This window comes from Panthera tigris, chromosome D1, assembly GCF_018350195.1.
Source record: "Panthera tigris isolate Pti1 chromosome D1, P.tigris_Pti1_mat1.1, whole genome shotgun sequence".
NCBI lineage: Eukaryota > Metazoa > Chordata > Mammalia > Carnivora > Felidae > Panthera > Panthera tigris.
Genome location: NC_056669.1, coordinates 109,653,302 through 109,672,271, shown reverse-complemented (window position 1 = coordinate 109,672,271; position 18,970 = coordinate 109,653,302). Strand labels below are relative to the sequence as shown.

General features: G+C 50.7%; 1 protein-coding gene across 7 annotated transcripts in view; it reads left to right on the top strand.

Annotated features, from left to right (window-relative positions):
* The window catches only part of CHKA (choline kinase alpha), a 60,928-nt gene that overhangs the window by 28,347 nt on the left and 13,611 nt on the right, over positions 1-18,970 (top strand). For 2 of the 7 annotated variants that reach the window (XM_042959578.1, XM_042959580.1), the window contains 2 exons: positions 9,219-9,272; positions 16,694-16,807. The exons of 1 other annotated variant lie outside the window; for it this stretch is intronic. In XM_042959578.1, the coding sequence (XP_042815512.1) occupies positions 9,219-9,272; positions 16,694-16,807 (168 nt within the window). The remainder of the gene's footprint in view (positions 1-9,218; positions 9,273-16,693; positions 16,808-18,970) is intronic. 4 more of the 7 variants (XM_042959581.1, XM_042959584.1, XM_042959579.1 and 1 more) reach the window with 2 other exon arrangements.

Sequence of the window (18,970 nt, the reverse complement as noted above, 5' to 3'; positions counted from 1 at the left end):
AGCAGCTTACTGACTGGACAGCAAACGTGTGTTTACAGTCTCACGATTGACTTATTAGACAGTAATCTCATTTTTGTTGGAAAAAACGCTGTTCCTTTGCATTATAGGAGAGAACCCATTTTTAGCATAAATACTCATTTGGTTGAGTCCTTACTTCAGGGACACTTTTTTGGTTGAAGTTCAAGCTTACTAAAAATATGAAACCTACAGCCTCAAATATAAATATTTTTGGTTCCCGAAACCCAGGTTTTGGCGGGGGCACTGGTTGCCAGTGGAATTTTAGACATTAATGGCCACTGTTAAAGTGTTGGTCATTTGAATACCTTGACAACAGGGGGAACCAAATCCGGGGCTCTGAGAAACGACTGCCCAAGAGAGAAGGGGGTAGGGACAGAGCTCGAGCCCGGGGGACACGAACCAGGCAGCAGGTGCTGGGTCCCGGGGCCGCAGAAGCTGAGCTGTCACCACGCTGTGCCAGGGACTTCACCACAAACTTAAATACCTTTTCCAGTATTTTCAGCTCAGATGTGAAGTATCTCTATTTATTTTGTTGCTGGGGCGTGGGTTCAGTCCTATCGCCGATCAGCTTTTCAGAAAGAACCTGGCCCTGTCGTGGAAGGACAGTTAGGTAGAGTCTACCAGGAGGTTCCCGTTCCCACCCCGACAAAGCAGTTGCCAGCGTTGACAGTGATGTGTCAGGATTTGCATCGATGAAGAGACGTGGCTGAGCAAATCTCGAGCCCGCCTGAATAACAAATGCCATTCCTCTCATAAATGTAGCTATTAAAGACAGAAATGTCATACAACTCAAATGTCACGCTCTCCCCGTCTGTACTCTGCCTGCGGGGAGAGCACACGCGTGCCTGTGCGTGGACGTGCAGTGTGCAAATAATCCGGGACCCCCGAGGTCGGCCGTAAACACAGTTGCGGCATCCTTGGAGGTGGGTTGGAATAAGCTCCTTCCTTCCGCATCGTTCACTGACAGCCACAGGTGATGATGGTCCCGTGTGTTTTCTCAGACTGTCCTTTTTTGTTTAATGAAACCCTGGGCCAGGTGAGTTGAGTGTGTCCCTTCCTTCCCTTTCTCCTTCTCCTTTTACACTTTTGAGTTTTTTTACCTCTGAGAATCAAATATTAAGTAGAAGTATTTCTTTGATTTACACTTACTATTATTTGCAAGTGACCCGGCTTAAAATAATTTGATGTTGCTCAGCTTTTCCATTTTTCTTCATCTTGGGGCTGCAGAACGTCTAAGATCCTAGCAGCGCCACGACTGCTCTTTGGTGCAGCTCATGGGGGTTCAGGCGGCACAAAGCCTACAGTTTCCGTCCCCAGACATCGTTCTCCCCCAGCCCCTGTTTCTGTAACGTAGACACTGTGAGCATAAAAGTATCGGTCTGGTCTTAAAACAGCACCTGTCAATGTAATCGATATAATTCAGGGTCTGTTTCGCACGGCCTAGCTTTCACTTCAATGGGGCGGTCTCCTCAGTGGCACAGACGGTGAAAACCGGATTCCAGTGTAAAATTACCCCGAAGCAAAGTGGGATAGTTTAACAGAAGCTGGGCAGAAGTACCAGTTCAGCCGCTGCCATTGTGGGAAGAGATGTAACTGCTAGAAGGAGCTTGAAACGATGACACAGGCTATAAATGTAACTTGGTTTTTTTCCTTTCTGACACTGGGAAGGAACATGAGCCCTGCAACGTCCAGCAGCGGCCTTTTCAAAGCAGCAAGTTTGGCTGATTACAAATAACCCGTTTGCTTATTTATCATGAATTGTGGAAGACACAAATGTCAGTACGTATTGTTCATTCAGTGTCACCTGTACCAGTGGGCAGAAGTCTCAGGGGACTGCTTTGTCCCTTCCTCGGTCAGAACAGCGACTCTGCGTGGAGCCAGTTCCTTCTGTGCATGAATGGAGAGATTTGGCCTCACCGTTTTGAATGGTCTCACAGGCACGAACGTCTGGGATACACATCAAAGCTCTCTCGAGCGTTGTCTGGGAAAATGTTTTTGTGTGTTCTTTGAGTGAGGGAAGGCTAATATTAATGCTTGTTTGAGGACTAACCGTAATAAAATGAAAGGCACCAAGGCACAACGCAGATATGTGTTAATGACTCAAAAGAGTGCAATCTGGGACACGGTCTGCTTTAAAACCAGAAAGCAGAAGGTCGTCTTCCCTTAATGCCAGTTTAAATAGAAATTAAATCACAATAGAATATGGGAAACACCCGACACGGGAACAGCCCATAGATCGTTCACAGTCAACTATTGGCCACTGAGAAATTGCTCGCAAACAATTCTCCCCGGAACGAGGGTTGCGTCGTGCAAAGACCGTGCGACTCACGTTCCCTCACGAAGAGCCCTGCTTGGTCCCAAGAGACTGTGAGAGCACGTGTCGCCAGTAACCAGACACTGGGAACTCTGTGTATTTTTTTCTCATTATATGAGGATTATCGGGAGTTTAACTTGTTTTTACCCTGCTTCTGAAAAACCGCCTCGTACTTTGTGGTGTGATCTGACTTCTCCCTAAGGTGGTGAGACTTGCCTCTCCAAAGTGAATTTTTCCAGTAGTGTGTGTGCCCATTTGGTCTCACCGAGTATTTCTTCAGTTAATGCTCGAGGGACGGTTGCCAGATCACCCTCTGTAGCCCCTTCCATACCTGCTTTGGTGCCTTCTTTTGATAACTAAAGAAATCACGGACTACTGTGTCTAATTTTGACATATGCAACATGTCTTTGTCTTGCTGGTCTTAAATGTGTGGGATTTATAGCACGAAGCCAGTCCGGGTTTCTGGTCCCTGGAGCGACGGTGTGAGCGCAGCACACCCACCTGGGGAAGGCATGTGCGCGCTGGGTGGCTTGAAGGGCACGCGGGGGGGATGTACCACTTTAGCTGTCTGTGCCTATGTGTTCTCTGCCGCAGGCTGCCCATGCGATCGTGCCTGGAGCAGTCTGCTTTCCAGGTGACAGACCCGATTCACGGTATAGTATGAGTCCTCCGAAAGTTGGAGCGTTCTCTACAGCTTTAATTTCTTTCTTTTAGTTCTTGGGTTCAAGAAATGCCTTTTAAAAAGAAAATTGTAATGCTTTTGTTAAGTAGCACCAGCTACAGATTGTGCTGGGCTTAGAACAGTGCAGCGATGAAGATTTCAGAATGTTACGTATGGGCTCTATGGCCTTTGTTTCTTGGGGGGGGGGGGGGGCTTGTTTTTGTTTTGTCCCAGGCAAATCCAATTCCTCTCTTCTGTTTCCTCAGTAGAAAATGGTTGGGTGATTGTAGACATTCATGGGCCTCGACTTGGAAACTCACTTCAAGTATTTAGCTGCTTCCTCCTTCATACTGCTCTGTTGGAAACGCCTTGCTCTGTTGATATTCTGGTCGGAGTTAGAAACAGACTTTCTTCTTTGTCCTTATCAGGCAGTGCCCTCCCCTCCCCCACACCTTTATGGGGCGGGGGTGGGGGGGGGGATCAGCAGTAGCTCTGGGCCCTTGGGAGGCGCCTGCAGGCTGGGGAAGCGAGGGCGCTGTTCCCGGAAGCGGAAGCATGTGGATTACACATCAGCGCTTGGGGTGCTTATGCCTAATGCACTTGGAAGCCTGGGGGGTCTGGGGGCAGCAGGTTACCCTGGATCAGACGTAAGTTTTGAGGAGGTCCTGGGAAGAGCCTGCCTTCCGCGGTCTTCCCCTTGCCTGTCCTCTGGTTTGTGCCTTCCGAGAGCCTCTTTCTTAGAGGGTCTAGTCTCCAACTGACATTCGTCAAGTCGTCCGGTCCCATTTTACAAAGTCAGAAGATGGAATTCTTTTGGAGTGTTTCTCAGGGCAATTGAAGATGCACTAGAGAAGACCACAAAATGCTAAATATCGTTTGTCTCTTTAAGTTCTCGTAATTCGTATGTGCTCAGTAGGTAATCACATGGGCTATATTTTTTTTTTAAAGATTTTATTCATTTATAGATATATTTAGAAATTTATTTAAAAACATATACATTTATATAAATTTATAAAAACATTTATAAGTATTATAAACATGTTTATTTTGAGAGATGGAGAGCACGAGCAGGGGAGGGGCAGAGAGAGAGACGGAGAGAGAGAATCCCAGGCAGGCTCACGAACCACGAGATCATGACCTGAGTCAAAAACCAAGAGTCAGATGCTTAACCGGCTGAGCCACCCAGGCGCTCCTGAATTATTCTTTCTCAGTCTCTCATTTATGGGTCCCAAAGTGTTATCAAAAGGCCACAACCAACGTACTCTTTTGTACAGAACCTTTAAAGGAGCCGGCTGAAAATAAATAAATAAAAATAAAAGAGTCAGCTGAGTGCTCTGTGTAGTTTTTTGTTTCGGTTTTTGGTGGAGAAGGGCTAGTAAGAAGAAGAGTTGTCCTCTGTGTTTCTATAAAACACTCTTTTTTCTATCTTTTTATTTCTGTGGCTACTTCCTCCTTATAACAGTATTTACGATTGATGATGATTTGATTTCTTAAATGGCATTTCCAGCTCATTATACTGTTGATGAGACGTCATTCATGTAGCTGATTCAGCACTTTTCCCAGGCTGTCCCCTGGCAACTAGCTTGTGCCGTGCTGGGCTTTTAAAGATACTTTTTTTTGGGTTAATGTTTGTTTATTTTTGAGAGAGTGAGTGCATGGGAGGGGCAGAGAAAGAGGGAGACACAGAATCCAAAGCAGGCTACAGGCTCTGAGATGTCAGCCCAGAGCCGGACATGGGGCTTGAACCTACGAACCGTGAGATCGTGACCTTGAGCCGAAGTCAGACCCTTAACCAACTTGAGCTACCCAGGTGCCCCTAAAGATACTTTAAAGACAAATGTTTTAGTCTTAGAGATGACATTTAAATAGCTGGACGCCACTCCATGCCACTTTCTTTACACCACTTTGACTGATTTATTTACATGCATAGCCACACATACACAGACTTTAGGGAGAGCGAGGTATGCTTTGTTTCATTGCACAAATGGGGCTTTCTTAAAGTAGTTCAGTTGTAACACTAGCTCCCTCATCATTAGAGGAATCTGTTAGTAAGAACTGGCCAGATAAGAGTTGATTCTGCACAAACGCTTAGACACATCTAAAGAAATAAACCTTGTGGAGTATGGGGTAACTTTGTTTTTTATTTTTATATTTTTTTAAGTTTATTTTTTTTAAAGGTAACACATATGCTTTATTTTTTTTTTTAATGTTTATTTATTTTTGAGACAGAGAGAGACCAAGTGGGGGAAGGGGCAGAGAGAGAGAGAGGGAGACACAGAATCCGAAGCAGGCTCCGGTCTCTGAGCTGTCAGCACAGAGCCCGACACGGGGCTTGAACCTACAAACTGTGAGATCATGACCTGAGCCGAAGTCGGACGCTTAACTGACCGAGCCACCCAGGTGCCCCTAAGTTTATTTTTTATAAGAGGGGTTTATTCATTTTTGAGAGAGAGAGGGAACGCCTAGGGGAGGGGCAGAGGGGAACAGAGGATCCAAGACGGGCTCTACCCTGACAGCAGAGAGCTCAGTGCGGGACTTGAACTCCCAAACCGTGAGATCATGATCCGAGCTGAAGTCAGATGCTTACTTAACCAGCCGAGCCACCCAGGCACCCCTCGGGTAACTTTAAATAGAATGTTTTTGAATCCTAAAATTATTTAAGACAAAATTTAGTCAAGCGATATTTTCTCATCTCAGCCTCTAAAGTCTACTGACTTCCATTTTCTTTTCAAAGCATATAATAAAACATTTAAAAATCTAATAACTTATAGTATCAATGTTAATTGTTTTCCTATTTAGAAGTTCTTGGCCCATGAAAAATCTGACTCCGCTTTCAAAATCATGATCTCTAAAACGAAATATAAACCATACCCCTGTTACTACTGCTACCCCCTTAGACAATTTTATTTCCTATATCACAGTCTAATGAATATGTGGATTATAATGAATCCTTTTATAGATTCTCTTGAAAAACAAGCCCAAAATAGGAAGAAAAGAGTGAGGAAGATGGGAAGCCAGTGGCGGTATATTTTAAATTATCTTCGGGTGTCTTTTGTTTTTTGTTTTTTTAAATGTCTTTATGTTCTACAGTTCACCCATTTAGAGTGTACCGTTTAATGGTTTTTACAATCTTAAACATATTTGATGCATTCTGACTTCTTAGGCCCTGAAATTTCTGTTTACTTAAAAAAAGGAGTTTTTATTGTGGGGAATTTCAGATACATACAGAGTAGAGCAGAGGAGTATAATGAACCCCAAGTGCCCAATACCCGCCTCCCCTCTGACCAGCCCTTTGTCTTCACCCTCGCTCCTTCGGTAAGGTTATTATGAGGCACACACAGACATTGTGTTACTACTTCCGTGAACGTTTCGGTCTCTGTCTACATAAGATGATTTAAAAAAAAAATGACCATAATCGTGTTCACATCCATAGATTTTAGTAATTATTTGATATTAACCAGTGTTCAAATTTCTAATGTAAAAAATTGTAGTTTTCTTTTATATATTTTCATATAGTTTTTATTAACTTGCAAGTTGGCAGAAAATTTGGGGTCGTGTTAAATATTTATACGAGATATTTTAATATCTGCTTCAAATAAATGTGTGCCTCTGAAGTAGAATCCCACAGATGCCAAGATCTATTTTACTTCCCATTTTCCTGCACAAAAAAAGTTCTCTGACCTCTTTTTTGGCAATGTGAGTCTGTCTCTCTGTGGCTTATCAGGAGGAGGCCTCTTCTCTCACTTTTTGTGAATATCTGATTGGTTTGAGACTTCCTGGTCTTTTTCTTACTCTTCTTGTTTGCAGGATTGAGGGAACCTGAACATTCTGTACTGAGGAAACAGAACAGAGGGTTGAATATGGCAGAAGTCCATCTTGCCTTCAGGATGGTGCTCTTATGGTATAAGTAATGCATTCATTTGGGGGTGGAATGGAGTGGGCAGGGGTGGGGAAATTATTAACGGAATTGATTTCCACTTAAGGGTACGAGTATTAAAAAGGAATGGCCGTGGGAACTAAGGCAATTTGTGACTTTGGAGGAAGTGACTCGCTTTGGAGAGCACCATTGGACAAGGGAAAGGGACTTCTGTTGGCTGTATAACCCATTAACTGTATCTCCCTAAGAAGATACAGTTTGAATAATAACAGTGTAGGAATAACTGTAGTCATTTAGAATTCTGTACAGGTCAAATCCCGTTACAACGGATTTCAGTAGGATATCCACATTCCATATTTGTCTTTTTGACAAAGTATCGATATACAGTATGTCACATTACGGTACTTTTTTTGTTCTTCACTTTCCTTGGAGAGAACAAGCCCGGGAATTAACGTCTGGGGGGCATTTGGCCCCATTCAGCATCCTGATTAACACTGTAGCCAGTTTCCCCGCTGCGCTGCTCCGATCAGGGACGCGAGCTTGCCCAGTGCCCGCCAGCTCTGGCCCAGAGGCCATGCCTTGAGCTTCACAGCGCGGGAGTGGCCTTCCATCACCCCAACGACAGTGCAGTGAGCGCCCCGATTGCTTGGTGCTTTGGGGGAAGACTAACAATAAATAAAAGATGGAGTCCCTATTCATTAGGAACTTGTAGGCCACTGGGGAGAGAGGAGACGCTAAAGTCAGAGTCTGAGGTAACGGTTCAGTAAGGGGAGTATTTTGGAATTAAGGAAGGAGGAAAGCTTTAACGGTTCCCAGTTACTCCTTCCTAGAGTCCGTCATACCATACGTCACGCTGTCGGCAAACATCTAAAAGTATTTCCGTAGCGTTTTCATTTTTGTAGCTTTGATCGTAACGGGATTTCACCTGCAGCATCTTTTCATCAGAGAAACGCAGATTACGCAAATGAAACTATATGTTCTCCATTTGTATTTTTCTGTACTTTGTACAAAATGAACTTAACTGGATGTTAAAGATGTTGCCGAATATGTATAAGTGCGAGGTTTTTGCAGATAGCTTCATGAACGTGGGTATTTGTTTACTTTTATATCGCATAAGCCAGCACGTGTACGGTTTGTGCAGAACACACATTAAGACGTCTGTGCACTGTTTCCGTATATGATGGATGCGAGCCCCGCTTTAAATCACTACAGTCTTGAATGGTGCTAGAGTAGCTGGTGTTGCTTAACGTGGCATTTTTTTTCCCCTGTCCACACTTTCCACCCTCGGTACAGGTATTTTTGATAAAGCTGTGGAATGGAAAGGTATGTTTTTCACGGGATGTTCCAGAATCTTTTACCTTAAAATTTTTAAAAAGCTCCCTGTGGGCTTCCTTCTGTGTCTGGCTTAAGCCGACGTAGTTCAATGATAACAAGTAACATTTCTGGAGGTGATATTTGAGTATAAAATGTCGACACAATCCTTAAATTTCTGACTTGCTTTTCTCCATCCCCTTATTAAAGATACTGTGAAGGCTTTTAAAGCATTTGGGGTGGGGGCGGGGGGGGCTTTTAAAACATACGATCTGTGCCTTGAAGAGAGAACGGAGCCAGAGAGTCATTTAAGGTACTTAATGATCTAGTTGTTACTTGCCAGATCCCTGGCTTCCAATAATTTGCAATTTCATTGAGGAAAGTGATACACGGATCCCTTAATCCATGAAATAAGCTTAGGGGCTTTATTAAATTTGCACGACCCTCTTTTTGGCGGAGGAAGAATTCAGATCGAGCCAGGGACAGGCGGAGCGAGCAGGGCCAGTCTGTGAACGTACCAAGTTGGCAGGCTCGTCGCCCACGTTCAGTGCTGCGTTTCCCGCCCGCACAGGGCTTTCTTCTCTGTCCCAGTTCTGTGCTGACCACCACTTGCCTGGGTGTGTGTACACTGCCCGTTCTTGTAGGAAGGAGGCTTCCTCGGGATAGTGTTGCCTTGAAGGAACCGCCTACCTAGATCGGGGAGACCACTTGACGGTCGGTCTTGGGAAGGCCTGATTGGAAGAGCACCCCCTATTGACTTTCCTCGGACAATGAAATTGTGAAAAGGTACAAGGCTGTGGGGTGTCGACAGCACATTCCTTTTCCTGGAAAGAAATGAAGCGATTCCTTGGGTATCAGTATTAGCGTGGGCACTGGTGGGGCATTTTAGCCTGCCGCTGGTGGCTTCAGTGGGTTGAGAAACATTCATTAAAGATCTGTGATGTTTTATAAACCCTGACTGTTCTGGTGGTTGCAAAGTTAGTGTCTGTGTGGTGTTCCCCATCTTACCGGAAGTGTTTGCTTTTTCTCATTCGTAGAGGTCCTGTAATAAAGAGGGATCCGAACAAGCTCAGAAAGAAAATGAATTTCAAGTAAGTAATTAAGTCCGTTCTGCGTCTGTATGAGGTGTAAACCCGTGTTAGCCCACGTCGGCGCTCCGGTCTCGGTGCCTCTTTCCCGCCCCTGGACGGCCCTGGTCTGTCGGTCTCAGGGCAAGGGCTCTTGCCACACTGGGGTTAAGACCGAGCGTGCAGCCGGTATTTTCAGTTCCTCCTGAGTGTAGGCAGTGGACGTGTGGTGCCCCTGTGGCAACCTAGACATTATTTGGGGTGCTGGGAGAGGGCAGTTTGGGGAGACGGTTGTGCGTGATAGGCTTGTGCTGCTGCGCTGCGTGCCTCTGACCCCCTTCTCTGGTCACGCGCCCCTCTGCTAAGCAGGCACTGCCTGGTGCAAGCAGGGGTGCCTTTTCCCAGAGTGGCAATCCCGTCAGAAAGGCTTCTTCCCAATTAAAATGACCTCACTCTCTGAAATGCTCACACTCAGAGAAGAGCCTGGGGTCGGGAGCACTGCTGTGTCCACACCTGGCCCGTCTATGAGGCTCAGAAGTGGGGAGTCTTGAGAGCGATCTCCACGTTCCGGGGAGTAAACAACTTCTGAGCATACTGTCCCAACATGTGCAAGTTTGTGTATACGTATACACCCCCCCACACACACAACACAGACCTAAAACCTGCATCTACACACGCGTATGTAAGTACACTGGCTTCCGCACCGTATTCGAATTACTCAAATGGTCTAGAGGTAGAAACTGAAAAGAGGTGAGGTCATGAAGAAACAGAAGTACTGGGAGTGACTTCCTTCTCGTGTCGCGGTGCATTATTGTGGGTGCGCCCTTCCCTGGAGACCCTCGTCTAGTGGATCTGGAACTTGTGCTCTCTGGGTGACCGCTGACAGAGACGCCCTTGGGCAGGAAGTGATTGACAGTGAGTTTGCAGCCATTTGAGGCCTTTGCCAGTGGACCTTCGTGTGTGCCGGCAGTAGAAAAGGCTGGGCCACCAGGGCCACTGGGGCCTCCGTGACACAGACCCCCCGTGTGCCTCCAGTTCTGACTCCCCTTCTCTGCAGCACTCGATAGCACCCTGCCCTTTCTGAACGCTTTCTTCCCCTCCTCGGCCCCTTTTCAGGCCTGACCTCCTAGCGTCTCAAATGCCAGAATGCCCGTGACTTGCCCGAGGCTCTCCTCCCATGCTGCCCCTCGTCCCTGGGTCGCTCCCCGGCCCTGACCCCTGCCTGGGGTAGCGCCACCCGCCGCCGCCTCTCAGTGGCGTCACCAGGCCCAAGACGAACGCACGGACTCCTCCTCACCCCGTCCCCTCGGCAGAACCTCAGTTTCTCCTTTCTCTGCAGACAGAGGGCGGGGAGTCACCTCCGATATCCCCTTCTCTCCCTCGCCCCGTATCCGAACCCCGAGTCTATTTTCCTCTGAACTCTACCGAGGGTCTGTGTGCCTGTCTCCTCTGGAACCGCCCACCTCCAGGGTCCAGGCTCCCGCCATCTCCTCTGGGGGCGCCGCTTCCGCTCCCGCTCCCCCTCCCGCTCGAATCGCTCCTCTGGTCAGGTCAGCCTCTCGCCTGACATCCTTCAGTGCTCACTCCACCCCAGGTCGGGTTGGGCTTTATCCCAGCAGGTGCCTGTCTGATCCTGCTGAACCTTCCGTTCTCCCCTTCGTCCCGCATCCACATTCCTGCTCCAGCCACGTTCTCCTAAACTGGTTTTCTTGCAGCCACAGAGCCTTTGCCGATGCTGCTCCTTCCGGCTGGAGTGCTCCCCACTGTACCCGCTTCCCACCCCCACTTGTGCACGTAATGGGACGTCACTCGGGGTTGCTTCCCCAGGGAGCCCTCCTGCTCTCTGGACTGGACGTGCGTGTCTGTTCCGTGCCCGCACCCCGAGCGCCATATGCCGCCACTCCGCTCCTTGTCAGGCCGGGGTTTTCAGTGTCAACGCGATTCACGTCTGCCTCCTCCTCTTGTGAGATTCTAGACTCAGGGCAGCACCTCACCACCCCGTGTGGTCTCGCCACGGCTGTCCTGCCTGGTGTACAGCAGGCGCAGTATAGAATTGTTGAACGTCGGCTGCAGCTGGAGCCAGTGGACAGCTCTGGAACATTCTGCCCCTTGCCCGCTGGTGCACACGCTCCTTGTCCCTTCCCCTCCTCCGTCCAAGATGCCCTTGCCTCGGGTGACCCGTTGGTCACCGCCACGCTTCTTCCTCCTGTGCCTGCTGGATTTCCACTCAGAGCCCAGCAGCAAACAGCGGGTGCTCTGATTGTAATTTCTTTGCGTGAAAAGGTAGGGATTTGGCTGCGGGAATGGGGAAGGTGGTTTTTCTTCTTGGAGCCCCTTTGGATGGCTGGCCTCTGTCTGTAATCTTGTCCTCTCTCTTCTGAACGTTTCCCCCACCACCTGGCCTCTCCACAGGCTCACTGTCTCAGAGACTGCTCCCCAGCCCCCTTCTCCAGGCCGACTGGTTGGGGGGGTGGGTGGTGTCTTTTCGCTTCTTCCCCGTTCCTCTGTTGAAAACCGTCAGAGAGCTGCCCTGGTTCGCTGAAGATTTCCATGTCCAGCTTGGTCTTTGGGCCCAGCCACCTGGCCTTCTCTAAGCCCGCACCTGAGCAACATCATTGGCGGGAAACCGCTTGGCCGGGGAGGACCGCCCCCGGCAGGCCACGGAGCCCCAGTCTTTGGTGGCTGCTATGCTCTCGGCCCTCGTCTGTCCACTTGCAAGCATGTGAACTGTCTGTGTTTGCACCTGCCCTTTCCATGGGCTGGTCCTTCCCTTGGGCTGCAGACTCCAGCTGTCCTCTCTCCCTGTCTGCGGGCGCGTTGCTCCTGTCCCTCGTGGCGGACAGAGCTTGCTGGCCTTGCCTGAGTCTGCTCCCTCTTGTAGCAGGATTTCTTGAGAGAGTATGAGAGTATTTATATACTCTCTGTTTCTCACTTCCCGATCAACCTTTTTTTTTTTTTTGAAAAAGTTTTGAGCACGTGGAATAGCACAGAATAATTTAGTAAACACCTTTATGCCACCGCGCAGAATTTGTAGCTGACTTAATCATATTGCTGATTTCAGTCTTTTTTTTTTTAATTTATTTTGAGACACCATGTGCGCAAGTGGGGGAGGGGCAGAGAGCGTGTTAGAGAATCCCGAGCAGGCACCCCACTGTCAGCACAGAGCCCCACGTGGGTCTCGAACTCAAAACCGTGAGATCGTGACCTGAGCTGAAATCAAGAGTCAGCTTAACCGACTGAGCCACCCAGGCACCCCCTGATTTCAGTCTTTTCTAGATGCGTTTCTTTATTTTTAACTTTTTATTTCAAACGAATTGTAGACACAACGGAAGTTTGCTTTCAAGCTAGTACAGAGAGCTCCCATACGACCCTCCCCCGACCTCCCCTGACGTTAACACCTGACACACCCGTGGAGACCAACGTGGCCCAGTAACAACGACTTGAGTTTCCCAGGTGTTTCCACTGTTGTTCTGTTCTGAGATGTGGCCAGGACCCCAGCGCTGCATTTGCTGGTCGTTCCCCCCTTAGTCCATGTATCTGCTTCCGTGTGCCTCACGGTCCCAGCGCTCGCTGGGCACTGGGCCCAGCCACGTCCCCTCAGGTTTGGGTTTGTCTCGTCTTTTCTCATGACCGGAACGAGGTTATGCATTTTGGGCAAGAATACCACAGAAACGCTGTTATGTCTTCTCAAGAAGTTCATAAGTTTGATATTCTATTCCTGGATTTTAATTTCTTTTAATACATCTTTTTAAGTTTAGTTTCGAGAGAGACAGACAGTGCAAAAGGGGGAAGGGCAGAGGGAGAGGGAGGGAGAGTGGGAGGAGGGGCAGAGAGAGGGAGAGAGAGAATCCCAAGCAGGCTCCACGCTGCCAGCGCCGAGCCCGATGTGGGGCTTGACCCGCAGCCCGTGAGATCACCGCCTGGGCCAAAACCTAGGGTCGGACGTTTAACTGACTGAGCCGCCCAGGCACCCCTGGATTTTGATTTTGTAAAGGAAAATGATCTATCATTATAGATAAAATGAAAAGTCTGCCTAGACACTTCTGCCCCTGTACCCCTCACTCCCCTGGAGAATTCTTGTTTTGGTCACCGGCGACTTCCACGTGCTCGGATCCAGTGGCCACTTTGCTCCTCCCCTGAGTTTTGCCTGAGTGTGGTTGCACACGCAGCGCCACACTCTCTCCATCACGGCTGTGCCCTCTCCGCCTCCTCTCCTGCTCCCTCCTCCTCCTGCCGCCCCCATCTGAATCGTTCACAGACATGAGATGTCAGCGTTTTTGTTGCTTTTTAAAAGGAAACACATTAGAAAATGCTAGAAAGTCTGGCACAGTCGTGAGCATATAAGGTTTGTTTTAAGGATCGAGTGGGTCCAGAGTGTGCTCCTCACCGTCGCCGGGAATTCTCAGGCCCTTTGTGGGTTCCTCCCCTTAAATGCGCTGAGGTTTCTCCGGCTGGGCCTCCTCTTTCCTGGTGGCTGGGCTCCCGGCGCCCGCCCCTCCCCTCCCCTCCCTCGAATGTGCCAAAGTCACTCCCGCCTCGGGGACCTCCGTCTCACCCTCAGGTGTCCTTGGCATTTCCTGGAAGCAGCTCTGTCCTGCCCCTGCCGCAGGGCTTGTGCGTTGTCTGCTTCTCTCTCCGGGATTCGGGTCCCTGCAGGCTCTTCCGGTTTCCCTGGGGCCAAGTAAATGGTTTCAAGCGGAGGTAGGACCTTCTGTCCTAAGAAATTAGGACCAGTGTCTGGACGGCCAGTGGCGGCGCCTGGGCCAGTGCTGGGGCGGTGAACTGGGTCGCTCTGGTCCCGTCCGGTGCTTTACTCGCTTAAGTAGCAAGCCGGGAGGTGTTTGGAGACCTGGCGGTTCCCAAAAGGCTGGCACAAGTCGATGCCCTCATTCTGAGATGGCCCGCTCCCCTTTTTCTTCTTTTCTTGAGTAGGCTCCGTGTCCTGCATGAGCCCAATGTGGGGCTCAGACTCAGGACCCTGAGATCAAGAGTCGGTCGCTTAACCGACTGAGCCACCCAGGCGTGCCACCTGCTATCCTTCTTAACCTATTTTAACCACTTTTCTTGCTTGTGATTGTTTTCCTTCGTTTCTTCCTCCAGACTTTTCCCTCCACGCACCAGCTCCCCTTTCTCCCTACCGGGAATAAATATTGAACTGCGATACTACATATGAACAAAGAGATTTCTTATTTATAGTGTTTGGAGCAATGCCAGAGAGAACTGCAAAGTTCTTAAGTCTCTTTCCATCTTCTCTCCATCCTGGCGATGGGTTGACTCAACTCTAGAGGATTCTGGACAGTGTGTGTGTTCAGCCCGAGTGCCAACGACAGCACGGCCTGTGAGGTCAGTCCCCAGTAGCCTTTGTACTGAGTGGACACGATGCGCAAAATGCTAAGGCTACTGAGGTAACGCGGTGGGTCTTAACTCTGTATAAAGTTTGTAACTTCGAACGCGAAGGCCTGTTCAGGATCGGGCACTCGGATGTTTTATACGGCACCAACCCTAAGGCCCTTAGGCTTAGTCACTCCACACAGAGGGAAGCCAGAAAACAAATTTTGATTCCGACAAAATCTGGATACCCAGACAGAAGAAATCCTGATGCAACTCTTTGAAATCGTGAGACGGGAGGGTGTGCAGAGGGGAGGGTGTGCCGAGGGCTGCACAGAGCCACCACGGACAGCCTGTCCGCCTCCACACCCCCGTCCCCCGTCCCGCGGTGCCCGGCCTGCATGCGCCTTGGCATTTCACTCCACACCGACATCCAGGTGAGAGTCTGAGAGGCACCTTGCAGATCTGCGCACTCTCTCCTGCGGGGTGTCTCTGGCGCGGGTCGTCGGGCCGCCAGGGACTCCACCTCCTTCGAGGGGTTCAGAAATAAAACCTGTCTGACCCTCGACCCTGTTCTCCACGCCGTTAACCTGACAGGGCAGTGCCGTGTGCGGTCATTGTCTGCGTCTGCCCAGGTTGCCATAACAGGCTCCGTGGGGGTGCGGACAGCACACGTTTATTTCTCGGCGCTGCGGGCCGGACACCTGAGATCAGGGTGTCGGCACGTTTGGGGTCTGGCGGAGCCCTCTTCCTGGCCTGCGGGTGCGGTCTTCTCCGAGCCCTCACATGGCAGAGGGATGGAGAGACAGAGGGAGGCACAGCGGGCTCTCTGGTGTCTCTTCGTATAAGGACGCTGATCGCGTGGGCGCCCCGCACTCGTGACCTCATCTGTGCCCGTCCCCCTCCCAGAGGCCCGTCCTCACACACCATCACGCTGGGGGCCAGGGCTTCGGCGTGTGGATTTGGGGAGGACGCGGTATGGTTCATGGCAGCCGTAGGCGCAAAACTGCAAGTGAGTAAGTAAAGATCGGGTCTCACGAGGTGGTCAGCCCACAATTGTGGGAATAAATGACACACACGAGACGGTGGCTAAACTGGAATTATGGGGGACCACCAGCAAAGCCGTTTGCTCCCCAAAATGTGAGGGTGATCAAATGGCTGTTTACTCCAGTGTGGTTCCGTGTCCTTTGGAAAAGCAGCTTCTCTGTTTTCTTCTCTGTGACGTTAGCGCCCTGTCATTGCCTGAGTTGGTCCCGTTGCGCGTGTTTGTAACATGAGCGTACAGAGCTGCTTCGCTTTGCTCCGTGTTTGTGTGGGGTCGCACTCCCCACGGCACGTTTCTTAACAAGGGGTGAATAAGAATCCTCTGAAAGCTCCCCCCGCCCCCCACGCCCGCTGGCCCCTCCTCAGACACAGTGACTTAGAGGTTAATTTGCCGTTTAATGGCAGAGGACTGAGGAGTGAATTTGAACTGAGGCCAAAAGACGAGTTTTGTAGGCAGGATGGTTGTGGATCCACCTGAGTCACTGGGACTAGAGACCGTTTAGGAGCCTCGGGGATTTTGGCAAGAGACAAAGTTAAACCGGCAGCAAAGACTAGGGATAAGAGCAGGGCATGGAGGCCGGGGATGTTCTGCGCCAGGGCGCTCTTTGGACGGAAAGACAGGCCCAGGTCTGTCAGTCGTCCTTGAGGATGGGTTCGGTGGCAGAAGGCCCCCGCGCTCCTGCTCTGTGCTCGCGGCTGAAAAGCAGGCCGGCACCCCCCTCTCCAGAGCGGACGGCATTGTGGCGGCCTTTGAGAAGGTGCCACGGGTGGAATTCACAGAAGTTCTAAGATAGATACGAGCAGTAAAATACCAACAGATACTCTGTTTTTGGAATCAGCGACCCAGTTAAACTGGAATTTGAAATCTTACTGATATAGTGTGACCCCTGCAAGCACGGACCCTGCACGTTACAAGATGTTGATCTCTGTGTCTTCGCGTTCAAGATGGGGGTGGCGGTCATGACGCCCAGTCGTAGAGTCGCTGGGGGTGATGCCGCTGCTCCCGTGGAAGCGCTCGTGCCTGCGCACCCTCGGCCCTCGGGAAACATGTGCTGTGTTGCTGTCTGTTCTAGGGGGCCGAGGCCATGGTTCTGGAGAGCGTTATGTTTGCCATTCTCGCAGAGAGGTCGCTGGGACCCAAGCTCTACGGCATCTTCCCCCAAGGCCGCCTGGAACAGTTTATCCCGGTAAGATGTGTTCTGCACCCGTCGGCCGGCACGCGCCGCAGACAAAAGATGGGTTCTTGCCCTTGTGGCCGCAAGAGCCCGAGACGTCGTGCTCTGGCGTCGCAAATGTGGCGCGTTATTCCATTGCATCAGAAATAAAGAAAAAACAAATTTCTGTTGCGTTCACATTAGCACCTCTGTCTTTCTGCAAAGATGTTCATCCGAATGAAAAATCTGTATGAAGCCTACATTCCACTGACCCCTAAGGCTGCTTACCCCGGCATTTTCCCCCTTCACCTTGTTCCTGTGGACGTCTGGGCCTCCTTTAGAAGTCACAGCCGGTCCCCGTGGCCCTGGCCGCCGCGTGCCACGGCCGGGTCTTCGCCCCGTGGGGCCACCACTGCTCTTTGCCTCGTCTCCCATCTCACTCCCTCTGTCTGAGTCTCCCCAGCTCCCACGGGCCGTCAAGTGCCTCTGGCGTTTCAGGGCCCGGCTCAAATCCCGTTTCCCAGAGTTGGGAGCGTTTGCCCTTTCTTGCTGTCCTGAGGCATTTCTGATGTTGCTCTAACGTCCAGACCCGCGTGTCTTGCTTAGAGTTACGTGTGAGTAAACCCACGAAGGGCTTTGGGCCTCAAGAGCTCGCGTTAGAGGGAGCGTGGGGCGGCTCCGGGCCGTTTAGGTGGAGCTGCTGAGCCTGGCTGGCCTGCCTCCCCACTCAAGGCCAAGCTCACAGATGTGGTGAAGGGTTCCTCTTCTTCGGCTGTGGGGCCCCTCGAAGACAGGGTCACGCATGGCTGCCTTTTCCGGCCCGGCCTCACGTGGCCACCTGTACGGTTGGCCTGGCTGAAGGGAGGCCCTGCTCGCCAAGACTCAGCCCGTGTTCGGCGAGAGGCTGGAGGAAGGGCTGCTGATGGTCTGATTCCCCACAGCCCAGGGATAGGAGCCTCCTTGTGACCTGTCTCCCAGGAGGGGAACCCTCTTCTAGGTCGTGCGGTGGCGCCATACGAGCGGCCGCCAGCCGACAGGCCTCGGTCTCTAGCCTGGCACCTGGCTTGCCGCCTGGCGGTTGTTTTACTTATAACTGTCCCAGTAAGGACAGTAACATCTGGCTGCATGAGCATCAAATGAGATAATAATAAAGCATTTGAAAGAGTTAAAAATCTAAAGCACTTCCTGTGGTTACGAGTGGCGACACGGATGCACCTTAAGATGACACTGAGCGACAAGACCAGGTGGTGAAGGCTACAGATAGTATAGGTCATTTTAATAAAGCCCTGGAAGCACTCCGGGAGCTGTGTGAAGTGTGCGCCTGTGGTGAAACTCCTCGTAGGGAAGGGAAAGGAGCAGGGACCGCAGCTCAGAATAACGGGGCGTCCTGTCCCGGACCAGGATGCGGGCGTCGGAGTGTCCGTGGGTGCGTGCGGTTTTAGTTCTGTAGTTCCAGTGTCTTTATGTATAACGTTTGCTATGTCGTGAAGATTTTTAAAAATTCTGTTAAAATACTAGGTCGAACCACTTGAAACTACCGATATCCAACCGCTTTTGACCCCAGAGACGGTGATTGCGTTTGGCTCGGCCTGATGGCACGTCTTACTTGCAAGTTTACTCAGGACTGCCGCGTGCGCCCCACCCCATCCGGTCCCCGTAGCCACGTTCCAGAGGGCACAGGAAGTGACCTCTGCGAACGCTGGTCTCCTGTTGCTCTTTCCGAAGGAGCTTAGAACCCTGCAAGGGGCTCATTTTTGAGCGCGGTTAGTCTTACACTTTCCACGGTGCCAAACAGATCAGGGGCGTTTTGTAACCGAGCCGAGGGAAAGCCGAGTGAACGCCCTGCCCTCACCTTGGTGCCACCGCTCAAGAAGCTGCAGGGTCCCAGGTGCAGGAGGAGGGAGAGGTTGGGCCTGCTGCTTCCAAGGGAGCCCTGAGCTCTCGTCGCCGGGCTCCCACCATTTGTCAAGACCTGCCCGGCGGGCTGCTGGCCCAGGGCCCTTGCCTGCAGCGCCCGCCCTCGCCCTCGTTCGGAGCAGCCCGCCAGGGACTTGATGCGCTTCTCATTTTGTGGAAACCAGAAAGTCAGACGCAGAGGTCTGAGCAGCGTGCCTTTGGCCCCTATGCCTTTGGCATGAGGATTAAAGCCAGGGTTCGAGCCGGGTTTTTTTTCTCTAGCTTGGAGACTCCCCCCGT